General features: G+C 34.1%; 1 protein-coding gene across 1 annotated transcript in view; it reads left to right on the top strand.

Annotated features, from left to right (window-relative positions):
* PKHD1L1 (polycystic kidney and hepatic disease 1 (autosomal recessive)-like 1) overlaps positions 1-17,135 on the top strand; it is a 159,097-nt gene that overhangs the window by 16,573 nt on the left and 125,389 nt on the right. Inside the window, exons 6-14 of the mRNA XM_011961082.1 lie at positions 1,086-1,179; positions 4,038-4,091; positions 4,616-4,689; positions 5,964-6,006; positions 9,863-9,933; positions 11,441-11,551; positions 13,847-13,936; positions 15,465-15,733; positions 16,886-16,977. Of these exons, the coding sequence (XP_011816472.1) occupies positions 1,086-1,179; positions 4,038-4,091; positions 4,616-4,689; positions 5,964-6,006; positions 9,863-9,933; positions 11,441-11,551; positions 13,847-13,936; positions 15,465-15,733; positions 16,886-16,977 (898 nt within the window). The remainder of the gene's footprint in view (positions 1-1,085; positions 1,180-4,037; positions 4,092-4,615; positions 4,690-5,963; positions 6,007-9,862; positions 9,934-11,440; positions 11,552-13,846; positions 13,937-15,464; positions 15,734-16,885; positions 16,978-17,135) is intronic.

The raw sequence follows: 17,135 nt of genomic DNA, 5'->3' as shown, positions 1-17,135 counted from the left end.
TGATTTGCGTAGAGGTGTTTATAGTATTCTCTGATGGTAGTTTGTATTTCTGTGGGGTCGGTGGTGATATCCACTTTATCATTTTTTATTGCATCTATTTGATTCTTCTCTCTTTTCTTCTTTATTAGTCTTGCTAGCAGTCTATTTTCAATGGCTATGTCTTCATCTACTATAATGTATTTATCCACCCTCGCCCCTCCACTACTTGTACATTCAACTTGTTTCCAGGGTTATAATTACTATATTATTCCAGTTTATAATCCCAATGGCAATAACAGAGAATGTGTAACCTTGACAATTACTATTTTTTGAAGAATTTATATAAAAGATACAGTAGGTTTAATTTTTTTCCTGTTCTTTGATTTATGTAATTAAACTTCTTTTTTCCCTATTGACCATTTGTATTCCTTCTTTTATACATTAACTGTTTATCTCTTTGGCTTAATTTAAAGTTATTCACCATTTTTCTTATTAAGTTACAAGGATTCTTTATATTTTAAGGATATTAACCATTTATATGTTATATGTAAGAAATATATTTTGAATTTATCATTTACTTTTAAAATGTATTAATGATTTTTCTGTCATCCAGACAAATTTTGATTTTTATTATCACATCTATAGATCTTAACCTTTGTTATTTTTTCTTCATTTTTAAGTGATGGGAGATCCTACTATCCGAACTATATAAATATTATATAAATTTTCACCTATTTTTCAAGAATTGTTATGGTTTTATATTTCATTTTTATTTCATCTAAGATTTACTTAGATTTACTTTTTAGTACAGAGATCCTTTTTTTTTCTCAAATAATCACCCATTGACCCAAGCAGTACTTATAGAATATCATCCTGTCTTCTATGCTATACTTCTCTAATCTATAAGTATTTATAGATACTCATTCATGTTTTATTGTAGAAATTTATTTGTAGAAATTTCAGAACAATGCTAAACAATAGTGGCAAACATGAGGTATAAGTGTCTGGGTTCTGGTTTTATTGGGAAAATCTCTTATTTTTTCGTATTAAGTGTGTGGATAGATTTTCTTACACAGAACCTTTCTGGGGTTTTTGTTTATTTTCAGGTACACTAATAACAATCCAAGGCAGAATCTTCACTGACGTCTATGGAAGTAATATTGCACTAAGCTCAAATGGAAAAAATGTTAGGATTTTGAGGTAATCTTTTGATGTGGAAATATACTCTTACAAATGAGATATAATATTCCAGAAATAGTGGGCCAATGTTATTAAATCCCATTACAATGTGGTAGAACTAACCAGTGTTTTTTCAGCCATATTATAGAAAGTAAAACAGACTGTTGGAAGATTCATTGACACGCGAAAGCAATGGTCGATATGTCTTTCTTTATTGGTCTGATGTAATATCTTATTGTTTTGTGATGGATTTATTAATAGAAGAAACACACAGACAAGTCCAATAGTAATTGAGTTATAGTCATACAAATTTATTACTAGAGGCCTTTATTACTTAATCTAACTGCCTCCTTTTGTGTATGAAAACACCTGAGGCCTAGAGGTCACATAGCTCAGTCAGGGTCAGGAGTAGAACACAAGTCTCGTAACACAGTATTTGACACCTTTTCTACTGCTTCATGATGTACAGGCAAGTGCTGAAACCAAATATTGTCAATAACTCATTAACAGGCCAAGCTTTGAATCCTGTTTCTTCCATTTGCCAACTGTGAACTAGACAGTAACTTTGGCTAGTTAGCTAATGTCAAAAAAAAAATTGTCCACATTTTGGACTGAAAATTAGCATTGTCACTAGAGTTTCTTCCTGTAGCATAGATGGTGTTATTTCAGTCCTGCCTTTAAAGACTGAAAGGCCTATTTATTTCCTATAGAAAAAAGTATAGACTCACAATTATGGCTTTCAAGATTTTATGTTTATCGAACTCATGCATAAAACAGGTAAATGGATAAGTTAAACAATTCAGATAGCAACTCAACAATTAGAGAATTTTTTGAATGCTATAACGGTGAGGTATACACACACACACATACAAATGTATAATTTTGTAAAACAAGCAATTTAAAAGATTTTAATAAGTGAAATAAAGATTTATCTGGCATTGTATAGAATAGAAACTTTAATTAAATCACATTTGTATGCATCTATAATTTCTGAAAATGTTCATACTAATTCCTTATATGTGATAAAAGAACTTCCAAGTAGAGATATTTAACATTTTATATATATTGATTAGTAGAAGTAAAAATTTTGTCTGCTTCTCATAGCTGAGTGTTATGAGTGGTTTTTATTAAAATTCTTAGGGTTTTCTAAGTCATCCTTTCCCATAATGAGGCCAGGAAATAGAAAGTTTAACTTTCAAAAAGAGTTTCCTTTTTTCCTCTACTGAAACTGGAATTTATTTCTGCTTAATATAAGGGTTTGGATGGAAATTATTCCATGAAATCACAGAATTGCAGTAAGAGGGGACCTTAGAGATCAGGCTACCTAATCCTTATACTCTGGAAATCCTGAGCTATTATATGTAAATTCAGATTTTTTTTTTCACAAGTCTATTAATGTGTGGGCAAGAAAGTCTTGGAGCTGAATTTGTCTCATTTCTACCATGTTAATTATGATACCAGGGCTCCTGAAGCAATTTATTATGTCTGGATTCTGTTCATAGGGAGGGAGTTGAGAGCAATAGGCTGTGTTCTGGGCAGGAATTCAGGAGACCTGCTTCTCACAAATCTTGTTCATTCAACTAAATCTCCAAATTCAGACCAGGTAGAAATTATAGAGGACATGCAAATGGAAAGAGGGATTAGTGCTTACTAAGGAGCTTTTGATCTAAAAAATCAGGTAAAAATAATTCTAAAAAATATGTATTTAAGACCAAATAGGGTGGTTTTACTCTAGGTATGCATACCCAGACCACTGTGTGGATTATCAACTGTGGTTAAAAACACTGACTGCAGCCAAACTGAGTTTGAATTCCTGCTCTACCCCTCATTGTCTACAGGCTTGGGCAAGTTGCTTAAGCTTTCTGTTTCAGTTTTTTCATGTGTAAAATTGAAGGATAATAGTTACTAACTCATAAGATGTTTGCAAGGATTAAACGTCGTAGGAACCTATTCTAAGTGTTAGCTGCTAAATTTATTATTTAGCTAGAATGAGGCAGGAGATTAGAAGGAGAATTTAAATCCACGAATATGTGTAATGGGTACAATAATTCAGTTTACTTGCTTATACAATCCTAATGTAATGATCAAATGAATGGACTTATGTATAAAAGTATATTAAAAAGTTCAAAATTTTCTGCAAACGAAAGTCCTTATTTTTTATAGTTCAAGTTTGTATCTGGCCTTATTTTGAGTCTGGGATTTGCTGTCACAAAAGCTGATGGTTTATTCTGGTGTTGCAAAGAATCCAATACCAGTCAGTCACCTGCCAGCCTCCAACAGCATCAGGTACTATCAGCCCCAAAGTAATAGGTCAGACCCGATCACCTGGGGAAATACAGAGGCAGATGCTTTCCCTGCAGCCGGACTCTGACTCTGCTCAGCTTCTTATTTTCATTCATGTGTCACTGATGCTGTTATACATCCTCTTTCTCCTGTTAACTTTGTGATGGCTGTGCTGTTTACCTTAATTACTATAGTATAAAACCTACTACAAAATGCTTTTTATTTGAGATGATTTAATTTCAGATGGATGAATTTATTATCTGTTTCTATGTTGTCTTTTCTTGTAGTACTTAACACCTCTAACACACTAAATATGTTATATAATGTTTTATTCGTCTTTCCCAGTTAAAATGTCAGTTCCATGAGGGCAACAAAGGGATCTTTGTTTCATTCACCGATGTGTCCCAGTACCTACAGCAGGGACTGCCACATAATAGAGGTTCAGTAAATGTTTTATTGAGTGAATGAGTGGTGGATAATAATAAGTGATTGAGAAAAAATAATTAAGGGAGTCAGTGAGGTTGATGGGAGGAGCACAAATTTGAAACAATTTGTTAAACATAACTTGATCCTTTCTAATAAAAATATTTGTACAGAGTTTACATTGGAGGAATGCCCTGTGAACTTCTCATACCACAATCTGATAATTTGTAAGTAATTCAAATTATTTTCTTTATAAAAACAAATAGCAGATATAAGCAAACTAAATTTAAATAGTAATAGCTACCAATACTGCATAGCTAAATGCTTTATAATACAGTATAAATTATAATATTCCACAACAAATTAGCAATCATTTTTACAGTTAGGTGCTACCTTATATCCTACTCAATCTCCAAGATAGTATAATATGAACTATTTAGATTTTTATGAGAAAAGATGTTTTGAGCAATATCTTTATCAAGGAATTATTTCATTTGGCAGTATCTCATACTCTTTTAAAGGAATATTAAAGGGCATAGCCAAAATTATAAAGTATTTTTTGTTATATAAAATTTTATTCAAACATCTCCAGTGAAGTCTGGGAAATAGTTTTATTTGACAGAAATTTTGGTTGTTGCAACAATTTCTCTCCTGATTCATATTCTGAAATTAATGAGTTGTTTTTAAGAGAAATACAATATTCTAAAATTTTAGTGTCAATATAAACTTTGACATTAACTTTTTTTATTAGGTATGGTCTAAAACTGGATCATCCAAATGGAGATATGGGTTCCATGGTTTGTAAGACAACTGGAACTTTTATTGGCAAGTGTTGGTCATCTTTCTTCATAATGCTTACAGATGCCTTATTCTTTTTCCCTGTTTTGTAATCTCCTAGACCTCCCTCCTCTGCCTTTTGGATCAGTTTTTTTTTTTTTTTTTTAAGTATTTTCTCTTTTCCTTGGCTCGTTTTCACTTTCATGCCAGCATGTATGAATTAGTATTTTCCTATGGTTTATATATAAGGTAAACTTCTTCAGGTTTCTTTTTTTCTTCTTTCTCCCTTCAGCATTACGTGTCTAATTTGGCTGTTTTGCCTGTTGCCTTAATTTTGCTCTGTTCTTTTCTTCTTGACCTACGTCCTCCAGACACGTAGATGTGTGTGTGTGTGTGTGTGTGTGTGTGTGTGTGTGTGTGTGTGTGTTACAGAGTTTCACTCTGTTGCCCAGTCTGGGGTACAGTGCTGCAATCTCAGCTCACTGCAACCTCCGCCTCCCGTCTTCAAGCAATTACTGTGCCTCAACCTCCCTAGTGGCAGGGATTACAGGCACGCAACACCACGCCTGGCTAACTTTTGTATTCTTGGTAGAGATGGGGTTTCGCCATGTTGGCCAGGCTGGTCTCCAACTCCTGATTTCAGGTGATCCTCCCACCTCAGCCTCCCAAAGTGCTGGGGTTACAGGGGTGAGCCAACGCAACTGGCCTTCTTTTAAATCTTGAATGGGCTTCCCTCCCTTCTGTCTCAGGCCCTTTGCAATCTTCCTATCCTAAACATTTCAGACAAAATGTCACGTTCTCAAAAAGGCCTAGGTCATCACCTGTCTTACATTCTCAAAACTCATTCTACTTTTTTTTTAATAGCCTTATCACAATTTTTAGTTCTCTGTGTCGTTGCTCTTGGCTAACTGTTCCCTCCACTAGACATTATGTTCTGTTAGAAGAAGGACAAGCTGTGTGCTCACCCTACATCTGCTCTCTCAGCCTCTAGTACAGTGTCTGAACAATTAAATAGCTGTTAAATAAATAAAAGAAATTTCAGGGCAATATGGTTATATATCTGTTCTTTTATTATTCTTCATTCATGATCATATTTTGCTAGGTGTTTCTAGTTATAACTTCAAGACACCTTATTATGTATATTTTTATATAGTGGCTGCTTCAAGACAGTTCAATTTTTATTTCTTTGATGATAAATAGAAAATTGGATAAGTACAATTTTTGATTTTGTACTTTTTCTCTGCTTTTAAATCAGCTTTGTAATATAGAGTTATTGTTCTTCTGTGATTGGGAATTTGATTGTGTATTTTCATTAATTCCAGGTCATCACAATGTCAGCTTCATCTTAGATAACGATTATGGAAGGTAGGCAATTTTGTACATAATAATTTTTATAATTTATTCAACTGGGCAAATAAGATAAAATGTATATTTACTTTGTGCCATAGATGCAGAGGTTTAAAAATAAAAACTTAACTACTTTATTTCCCCAAATTAATAGTTAAAGAGTCTGTGACTTCTTTTCCCTCATAATTTAGGCTTCATACATAACCTTTCTGTTGTAGGGAAATCTAGCATTAACTAAAATAACATAAAAATCTTCACTTGTGTTATGGAAAAGTATTATTTTATGTCCTGCAGCTTTTCTGATTTAATTGTAACTTTTTAAATAACTAAAGCAATTAAATTCAAATTTAGACTAATGGGAGAATAAACAAAACCTCATGGTTAATATTACCTGATAAAGATTTTCTTTTAAGTTATCCACATAGGGAGTTGTGAAAGATGGTAGTTATATCTTTCAATTGTGCATCTTAACAGCAATATTAATAACTCATATTTATGACTTTTAATAAAACTAGAACTCATTTCCAGATGTTCTACATTCTAATTTCAGTAAGAAAGATCATCATACTTTTATAGAAATATCAGAGTATGCAAATTTCAATGCATGTTGAAACCCCGTGTTATAGATAATAATAGTGAACATTTAGCAGCAGGCATGGTGTTAAGCACTTTACATACATTATCGAGTTTAATCCTCCTAAAGAAGCTCCCAAGGATAAATTAAGTGTTATCATCCACCCTATGTTACCCACTGGGAAAATGAGACTTGGAAACATTAAATAATTTGCCTAGGGATATTCAGCTAGTAGGAAGCAGCATTAGTGTGCAAACTCATGCCATCTAACTCTAGGACCTGAGCATTTTATTCCAGTGCTTTGCTATGACTGATGGAGTGATTCAGCAATCAGTACCACATTTCATCACTACTTACGATCCTGATCCAGGATTCCATACCATAGCAGGATTTCTCTACCCTTGGGAGCATTTGCAAATGTGTGGAGAATCCCCTGGCTGTCACAGTAACTGGGTATGTTAATGGCCTTTAGTGGGCAGTATCATGATGTGCCAAACCCAAATCAATTGTTCTGCCCAAAATGTCACAGTGTCTCCTATTGAGAAAGTGAGTTGACAGAAATCCAAATAAATTGCATTAACACTCAATCCTAATATAGCTATAGTAGATCAGTAATAGGAAAGATCAGTTAATTTCTTTTTTGTCTCTGAACAATGATCAGAGGTCTGAAAAAATGGCAATATTACAATCAAAGTAGATTTTATTCCTGGCAGCACTCACAGACTACAAGTGAAGGATGAGATTTTGTCCCTTTATGGATGGAACTGCAATTGGTTAGTGAGCTCAAGTGCACTAGCATTGTATTTAGAGACCATCTACTTCTAAACATCTAGAGGAAATAGGTGTCATTATAACAAAATGATGCCTGACTGGACACTTTATTATAGACCAATATAGGCTAGACCAAAACTAAAAGTAAATCAGAGTGGAAGATATATAAACAATGCTATAATACAACTTTGTGATTTACATGGGACACATGACTTAGGGTCGCTTAACTTAACAATTATTCTCTTCAGGGATGACCTACTTACATACGACTTGATAAGCCAGGGCAGCAGGATTTTGTTGAACATATTAGAAAACCATATTAGGAACAATAATTATTGAGTTTTAAATGATTTTTTGAACTATACATGATTTTTAAAAATGCTCTTAGTAGCAACCTTCCCAAGGTGAAAGAAAAATGAATTCTTAGTTCTGAGTCTGTATGAAAAGCATTAATTGCCAAATCCATCATATGTCTCTCAGAGAAATAATTATCCAAAAATAGAAGATTCGAGTGATCAAGGTTGAATGTGATTGATAAGAACCCATAAATCAATATGCTGCATTAACATGCCCAGAAACTTTCAATTTAGAAATGCCAGCAAATTCACATATAATAGAAGCAAAAATACTGCATTAAATTATTGATTCTATGGACTCAATTTATAATTCCACCCCCTACCCAATTTTAAAGCCAATGGCTGTTCCTTTGTACAAATGTCTTAGAATTGAGGAAATTTGTGTTTCTGTATAAAATATTCTTATGAATTTAAGATAACTGTTAGAAATATGGCATTTATGATTTTAAAGCCTAATTTTAAGATTACATGGTATTTTTTGAATGTTAAATCATTCATTAACTTATAAAGTTGATATTTCACAAATTTCATGAGCATTGTTGAATATCAAATGAACCAATTAAAGGCCTTTCTGTGGCATCTATTCTGTATTTCTTTTAATAGCCAACCTTCTCTTCTCTATTACCCCACGTTCAAACAACAGCTGTTCCAAACTGATAAGGTTCAGACGATGTTGCCTTAATTGAGAAATGCCTAGTCATTATCAATGAATTAGTGGAAACAACCTCAGTGTCATCCAAAATAAATTACATTCAAATTTTATTTCAGGAGGCAATTTCCCCACTAACTTAAGAAGCAGAGTTAATTTTTGAGATGCAGGATCTGACCGGACACAATATCGTTGGGGCTAGCAAGGTTTCAGATCTTTGGGAAATCAGCCAAAAGGCTTCTGACATAAAAATATGAAATCTAGCATGAATTTCTTAAGTAACTAATCTAGCATAAAATATTTCCAGAGACTCTGTAGTCTTGCAAATGAACATAGTAATGCCTGGTTAGATTTATAGGAGCGCTAATTGTTGGTCTCAATGACAAGATTTACATTATTCTTTTAGATTCTAATTCAGTATAACTATGATGAATGAGATATGAGTCTTAATATTTGAATTTCTTAACTTTCCTAATGGAGAATGCCTTGAATGTAATTAAAGTAACAGCATTTAATTTCCAGAATTATTTTCCTTCTTAATTCTTTAGGTTTATAGAAGTATAAGTGCGTATCTATGAATAAGGGGCACTGTGTTTATTAAGGACAGTTTTAACCTGGTCAGTTATTGCTAATTTGCTGTCATCCACTTGCAGTGTCACACAGATTAGTGGGTGGACTATGCATTACTGTGTAATACATAGGTGAGGAGGAGCCACAGCTCTGGACTCAAACTGCCTGGGTCCAGTTCTGTGTCTGCCACTTACTTACAGTGTGATCTTAAGTTAATTCTCTGAAATTCACCTGCCTCATGTGGTTGATGTAAAGATCAAACGGCATAATCAATTGAAAAGTCTTAGCATGATCCCTCCTCTTAGAACAAAAAAGAGGTTCTAAAAGAAGACAGACTGGCATGGTCAGCAGAAGATCCCAGCCTTTATAAAGGGTAATCCTCGCGTATGCTTTTTTATGTCAATATAATTTCTTAAAATAAACTCTAGGGCCAGGCGCAGGGGCTCACACCTGTAATCCCAGCACTTTGGGAGGCCAAGGAGGACAGATCATGGGGTCAAGGGATACAGACCATCCCGGCCAACATAGTGAAACCCCAACTCTACTAAAAATACAACAAAATTAGCTGGGCGTGGTGGCATGCACATGTAGTCCCAGCTACTTGGGAGGCTGAGGCAGGAGAATCCCTTGAACCCGGGAGGCAGAGGTTGCAATGAGCCAGGATTGCACCACTGCACTCCATGCTGGCAACAGAGCGAGACTCCATCAAAAAAAAAAAAAAAAAAGAAAGTAAAAGAAATCAACTTTATTGAGATACAGATTGCAATTCAGTACCAAATGTATATATGTATGTCACCAACAACCAAATCAAAATAAAGAAAATTTTTATCTTCTTGCAAAAGTTTCATCCTGCTCTTTTGCAGATTATCACATAATTACTATCACTGAAGTTAAAAAAAAAAGTTCCTAAATTAAAGATCATTCAAAGCAGAAAATTTAACCTTTTTTTAACAGGAGTTTTCCACAGAAAATGGCATATTTTGTTTCTTCTCTCAATAAAATTTCAATGTTTCAAACATATGCAGGTATGTACTTTTCTTTCACTCTGTTGTAGGGGGGAAGACAGTGTATAATTGATTTAACCAAACCAAAGGCAATGAATGGAAGGTGTATTATATTATTTGATGTACTGCTAGGAAAGGAAAAATGCCTAAGATGGGGAGTCTAACAGGAAGCTCCAACATTAAGCAGGACCTCCCCCACAGCAGACAATATTCTTAGTGTAAGATTGATTGAAAAATAAACTCATTACACTAACACAGACAGCAGGGAAATTTGCATGTTTCAACTTTGGCTATTGGTAAAGGGAGGGAAAAAAATCTCCACTGTCAATCTTAACCAAAAACCAGTATAGACGCCTCTCAATTTACAATGGGATAACCCCATCATAAGTTGAAAATATTGTTAAATTGAAAATGCATTTAATATGCTGAATGTGTATTAGCTTAGCTTAGCTTTCCTTAAACGTACTCAGAACACTCACATTGGCTATATCGTCTGACAACACAGTGCTCTGAAGTTACAGGTTGTTTACCCTCATCATTGTGTGACTGACTGGGGGCTGCTGCTGGTTGTGCTGCTCAGCATCAGGAGAGAGTATTTACCGCATATCAATAGCCTGGGAAAAGATCAAAATGCAAAATTCTAAGTACTATATGGTTTCTACCAAATTCATTATTTTTCACCGTTGTAAAGTCAAAAAATCTAAAGTCTGACTTTGGTAACTTGGAGACCGCTGAAACTGTCTCAGATTTATGCTCTCAGTGTGGTCCAAAAGAATCCTCAAGAAGATCATAATTTAATTTAAAGAGGTCTCAGGTTGCTAGTATCCCTTGGAGAGTATCAGAACAAACACAAATCATCCTGATAGAATTGTACTTCACTCCAGGTCAGGAGTGATAGAAAGATACATTTAGATTTCAAAGATGTTAAAAAAGGTGAGTCTTGGAATCAATCAAATGTGATGTATCTTGGCTTTTCCTAGAAGCTTATTTAGTGTGAAATTCATATGTAAGAATACATAGGTATTTGATAGAGTTAATAAGGATAAATTTTAGTAAGAATCTGCCATATGTCATGTACTGGGCTATTTTACAATATACCTACAACTTATATATACAAAGCCACAAGAAGTTCAATCATAGTTAAATGTATTACTATAAGAGAAAATTATAAGAAGTTGGTCCATGAACATAGGAAAGGTTCATTCTTCAAGGGCGCATGGAAGAAGAATGGTTCTACCTGCCTTCCTGCTCAGCTCAGGTTTTCCTTACTTCTTTAACGCTCGCATTACCAATATTGCTTTAATACCAGTCACCACCAAAGCCTGGTCCTTATGGGATGTAAGTCTCTGTCAATGCCATGTTTATTGTCATTTTTGCAGGATTGCATCAGAGAAAGTAATGAAACACCTAATTTATGCGGTTGGTAACAAAGGTGCTATGGCTAGGTAATTTGGAAGTTTTAAAAAATCAGGCATTTGCATTTATGTGTAATATTTATGGTATTTTATTTAATGTGCTTTTACCCCAGAGGTCACTATGATTTTCCCTTCACAAGGAAGCATTCGAGGTGGCACCACGCTGACAATAAGTGGACAGTTCTTTGATCAGACAGATTTCCCCATCAGAGTTCTAGTTGGAGGTATTTCTCATGTTTTTTTGATATATTACCTTATTACCACCAATTCTGCCTGTTCTTTAATAATTCGTCAGACTAATAATAGTCTTTTCTCAACTCATGCCTTCAACTGGAAGCTGAGTATTTTCACACAGTCATTTGGTTCTGGGGTTTGATACTCTTTCCATTGCAATTTTCCAGCAAGGGTCACTCCCTGAAACCTCATGTGAATAGGACCTGAGCTTTAGGGTTGGCACCAACAGGCTTTGTGTAGCAGCATTGCAGCTGCCATCCATGAATTCCTCGCCACAGTTTAAGGACACATCTACCCTTAATTTAGAAGCTCTTAAATGCCCTTTTTGAATGGTTGTTATTTCTCAGCGAGTTAGCTAATTGTGAGGAAATTTAAAGTAATATTTTGGGTTGTTCTCCTCATATTCTTCTCATATGCTGTGCCTCATCTGGACATCAGCAATCACTGATGATATTGGCCTTGAAAAGAGCAGTAATTTCAATGAGTTGTCTATTTACAAATGCATGTAGGACTTGGTTTTGTGATTATGCTTCACTTTTATGTGTCCTGTCCAGATCTGTTCAGAGGTAGACAGCTATGCAGCTCAAAAGGAGTGAATGTGATCTTGGGAATCTTCCCATTCAGCCATAATGACATCACTTTTATTGCTAGTCAGGGGACAGGATGCCTGCCCATGGAACAAGGCATATGCATTTCTATAGTCCTCTTGCTCAAGTACTTTCTACCTTTTATGGAATCTGCCTGCAAGCCAGCCAAAATGTGGTTTCAGAAAAAAAGAGAAATGGATATTAAGCAACCTCACATAATATTTATACAGTCTTCTTTCGTGTCTGCATGAATCCTTGCTGGTCATTGGCATACATACTAAAACCTGGGCCATAAATATTTAAAATTCATATATGTATTAATCTGACCAGATTTTATGTTTTAAACATTAAAACTCAGGCCATAATGCACTTTTAATTTATATAATGTGTTTCATAATCTGTCTTAGGTTTATTTTGCATATGACTATGATGCTGTTGATATGAAAAGAGAACATATTCGTTTTCTACCATCTTTCATTACCATTAATATGGCAACCAGATTCCAGATTTTGAATCCTCAATAATCTATTGAAAATGTGATGTTTATGTGTCTTTCCTTTGCTTCCAATAAAATGGGTGATTGGTTTAATATACTGTTCCTATTTACTGTTTTCTGGTTCAAATTTCTTGCATCCATAAAACATTCAAAATAATGAAAGGGGCTGGGTGCAGTGGCTCATGCCTGTAATACCAGCAATTTGGCAGGCTGAGGCAGGAAGATTACTTGAGCCCAGGAGTTTGATACCTGACTAGGCAACGCAGGGTAGCCTGTCTTTACGGAAAAAAAAAAAAAAGAAGACTGGCATAGTGGTGCATGCCTGTAGTTACAGCTACTTAAGAGGCTGAGATGGGAGGACTGCTTGAGCCCAGGAGGTGGAGGCTACAGTGAGTTTTGATCATGAAACTGCACTCCAACTTGGGTGACAGAGCAACACCCTGCCTCAAAAAACACACAAACAAATAAAATGGTGAAAAGTAGTGTCAAAATTTAAATTTTCCAGGCTATCAAACAAAACTTGGCAAAAATATCTCTCTCCATTTCTGTCGTCCTCACATTTCATGGGCTGCAACTGCCATTTCAGTGAATACTTTCTGAGGCTGACCATATGTGAGGCATTGTGAGGAACACATGGAGGTTTAAAACATAGACTCTTCTCGCAAGTCTAATTGTGCTGATATAAAAGTTATAATAGCTATCTTTTAAGCTTTTTTCCTGTTGTGGTTTCAGTTTGTCTGTGAAAATGCCATTTAACAGTTACTACCCCCCTTTTTTTTCATTTGAAGAACTTGGACTAAACCAGCATTTTTCCTACTCAAGAGGTCTGGGATCATCTACCTTTGCATGACACGGGTTTATTCAGCAGCTTATCTCCAAGGAACAAAATATAAGTTTTTACTTTGGATTCAGAAGTGATACCTTGTGCAAAGACATAGTATTGTCAAATTTTTTATCTCAGAAATTATGAAATTTTCTATCTCAGGCTTGTGATGTTCCACCAGAAAAAATGTTGCTTTGTGGAAGTATGACAATTATTGCATGAAAAGCTTTAATAGAGAATATGTAAAAGAAATAAAGAGCCCCAACTTGCCTCTTGTTTATGAAACTTTGTTTTAATTGCAAAAGTGCTTAAAGATACACTGATGTGATTGCATTCTGAAGTTTCAGTAGTAACGGTTTTGTATCTTGCTTCTCTATAGGTGAAACTTGTGATGCTTTGAATGTCACGGAAAATAGTATATGTTGCAAAACACCCCCCAAACCTCATATTTTCAAAGCTGTATATCCAGGTAAGTTACCATCAGGGAAAATGGCCATTTCTATATTTACATAAAAATATTAGTAAAAATATTATTTAAACTTTTTAGAGTTCAGAATTTGTAGTAAGAATTGTAAGAAATTTCCTCCAAGTTTTAAAATTTACATTTTCTGGATTAGAAAATATTTCTATTAAAATAACTTTCACAAAGCTGCACCTATGGAGAAAAACCCAGCCTAAATTATCAAGACACCCTCCTGAAAACAGCACATCTCTACTGACAGAGCTTAATTATGCTTTTATTTCTAATTAAACTATGATAACTAAAACTTGGTACAGTCTACATAGAAATTTTTTAAATGCTTTTTTCTGATTTAAAAAGATAAATAGGGGAAGTTAAATATTCACTTGTCTAGAAAAATGTGGGAGTGAAAACAGGAGATGAGAGAAATGTTACTCTAAATTCTTTTCAGACTTTCACCTTGTGACCCAGTGAAATTGCTTTCCTATCTACACTAATAACATGGAAATGCTGTACACGTGTCTGCGTGTGGTGTGTATCTCATATCTTGCTCCCACAGTGAAAGTTGTTTATAATCGTGTCATTGTTTCACATTTGAAGCCAATTAAATGGTTTACCAACCTCTTAAATTTCTTTGGTTTGAATATTAGGAAAAAATGAGCAGTTTAAGAAAATAATTTTGATAATTTATAATTGATGACTTTAAAGAAAATTGTATACATCACTAAACACTGCTGCTGTAAAAGTTTGAAGTGCTCAAGCTTGTCTTCAACCAAATTCAGCTGAAGAAGAGTAGCCATTATTTCCCATATACAGACTAGCTTACGGCTGTTAAAGAAAGAAATAAGCCTAATTGTTGTTGCAGTTGAAGGAAAAGAAAAAGAGAGATGGCTCCTTTCTGTTTAGGAAAAAATTTAATCACAGGGTTTATTCTGGCAAGTATAGGTACAGTTTATTGAGAGTATCCTGTTTTTGATTCTGTCCAAGAAGAAGAAGAAATCCTAGAGTAGAAGTAATTAAAAAAAAAAAAAAAAGTAAAACAAATATTGAGAGAAACCTGAAAGCCAACACTTTCTCTTCTTTGATTAATGGCTTTGTAAGCCATTAATTTACTTTTGTTAGAATCATCAAGGCAAAGGTTTTGTATTAAAATGGCATGAATCTTGAAGTTTTGCAACATCAGCTATATCATAAGTAAAAATTACCATATATTATCTTATATAAAGCACTTTTTAAATGCCAGATGTTTTACATATGTATTATACATAATCCCTATAGCAGCTATGCAAATATTATTATTATTCCCACTTTACACATGTGGAAACTGAGGCTCAAATAAGTGAATCAAACAGTGAACAAATTGCAGACTGCCCCCTGGCTACAGGTACGTGTAGGGGAATATGTAATTGTTTTGTTTGCACACATGCTAAAAATATGAATTGATATACAGAGTCTATAACTCACACCCAAATAGAAAGCCACTGAGACATTACATTATGATCCTGATGAAAGACTTATTTTATTTCACTACACTTAGGAGGGAGAGGCCTGAAGCTTGAGGTATGGAATAATAGTCGTCCAATACATCTGGAAGAGATACTGGAATACGATGAAAAAACCCCTGGGTACATGGGTGCCAGTTGGGTAGATTCAGCTTCCTATATTTGGCCTATAGAACAAGACACATTTGTTGCACGCTTTAGTGGATTTTTGGTGGCTCCAGATTCCGATGTTTATAGATTCTACATCAAAGGTGATGACCGTTATGCTATTTATTTTAGCCAGACTGGACTTCCAGAAGATAAGGTAGGGAAACCTCAGAATACTATTTGGTACTATAAAAACACTATGATGATGTTTATATGTATCTTACTTTAAATCAAAACAAATGAATATATTAAAAATGTATGAAAAATGATGTCATGTGGTTTGGCTCTTGGCTATTATCCTGGATATGATACAAGATATAAGATGATAGAAAACCTATAGCCTACAAGAAAATTTCCCATACCTGAAAATATTTCATTATTCTACATTTACTTGGTCGTGAGATAAAAGTCATTTCTCTATTTTATTTTTTTCATAAACAGAATTATACATTCAATTTCATATATAGTTTTTCACATACTAGTATTAAATACTAATTTTATTAAACAATTTATATAATCACTATTTTTAATGACTAAGTAGTGTTATTACATGGATTTACCAAGCTTAGATAACCATCTCCCTACTGACAAGTTTTTATTTACTTCTGGTGTTTTATGACCACAAATAATACTACTCTATTGAACATCTATGTTCATTAAACTTTTCTGTATTTGGGATTATTTTGTTAGGACAATTTCACAAATATGAAACTAACAGATCAAATCAATTTAACATTTTATGACTCGACTTATGTGGCAAGATTGCTTCCCAAACTGGTTGTGTAAGTTTAAATTGCTACCTGTAATTTATGAATTCTAATTTTTATCATAGTTTGTACTCCAAGCATGTGTACTTCAAAGATAGTATAATCATTCATAATGGGAAGCCCAAAGTCCTCTCACTCTAGTGTGCAGAACCATTTAGCAATCTTCGGCAATCTAATTTGGATTAAATCTCTCAAAGTTCTCCACAGAGCAAAAGAATATTTTATTTGTCAATAACTGCCTTTCTCCTGGTATGTATCTTCTTAGTTTCCACTGCAGTTCTAGTTATGGAAAAGCTATGATCTGTGTAGCATACTCGGTACAGTACTATTGATGTTACTGAAGGGTAGAAAGAATGAAGTGAGCTTTGATAATTTTAAAAAAGTATAGCATAGTAGATAACAGATCTTAAAAGAAAAATATAAAGTAGTTTTACATTTTTCTACTTATGAAATTTCTAAGACTGAAATAATAAATGATAAATAAATAAATAAGTAAACGTTGAAAAGGTCTGTTAATAAATTCTCCATCTCTCTGGGATTAGGTGAGGATTGCATATCATTCTGCTAATGCCAACAGTTATTTTTCCAGTCCAACACAAAGATCAGAGGATATTCATCTGCAGAAAGGAAAAGAGTAAGGTTTTTTTTTGTCGTTAAATTACTGTGTGATATTTACAAACTTTACGTTTATATTTTTAAATAGATGTATGTGTGTGTGTGTGTGTGTGTGTGTATATATATATATATTATATACATATATTTTTGAGCCGGAGTCTCCCTCTGTCCCCCAGG

The sequence above is a fragment of the Colobus angolensis genome, unplaced genomic scaffold, assembly GCF_000951035.1.
Source record: "Colobus angolensis palliatus isolate OR3802 unplaced genomic scaffold, Cang.pa_1.0 Scaffold535, whole genome shotgun sequence".
Lineage (NCBI taxonomy): Eukaryota > Metazoa > Chordata > Mammalia > Primates > Cercopithecidae > Colobus > Colobus angolensis.
This window is presented reverse-complemented; position numbering and strand designations above follow the sequence as displayed.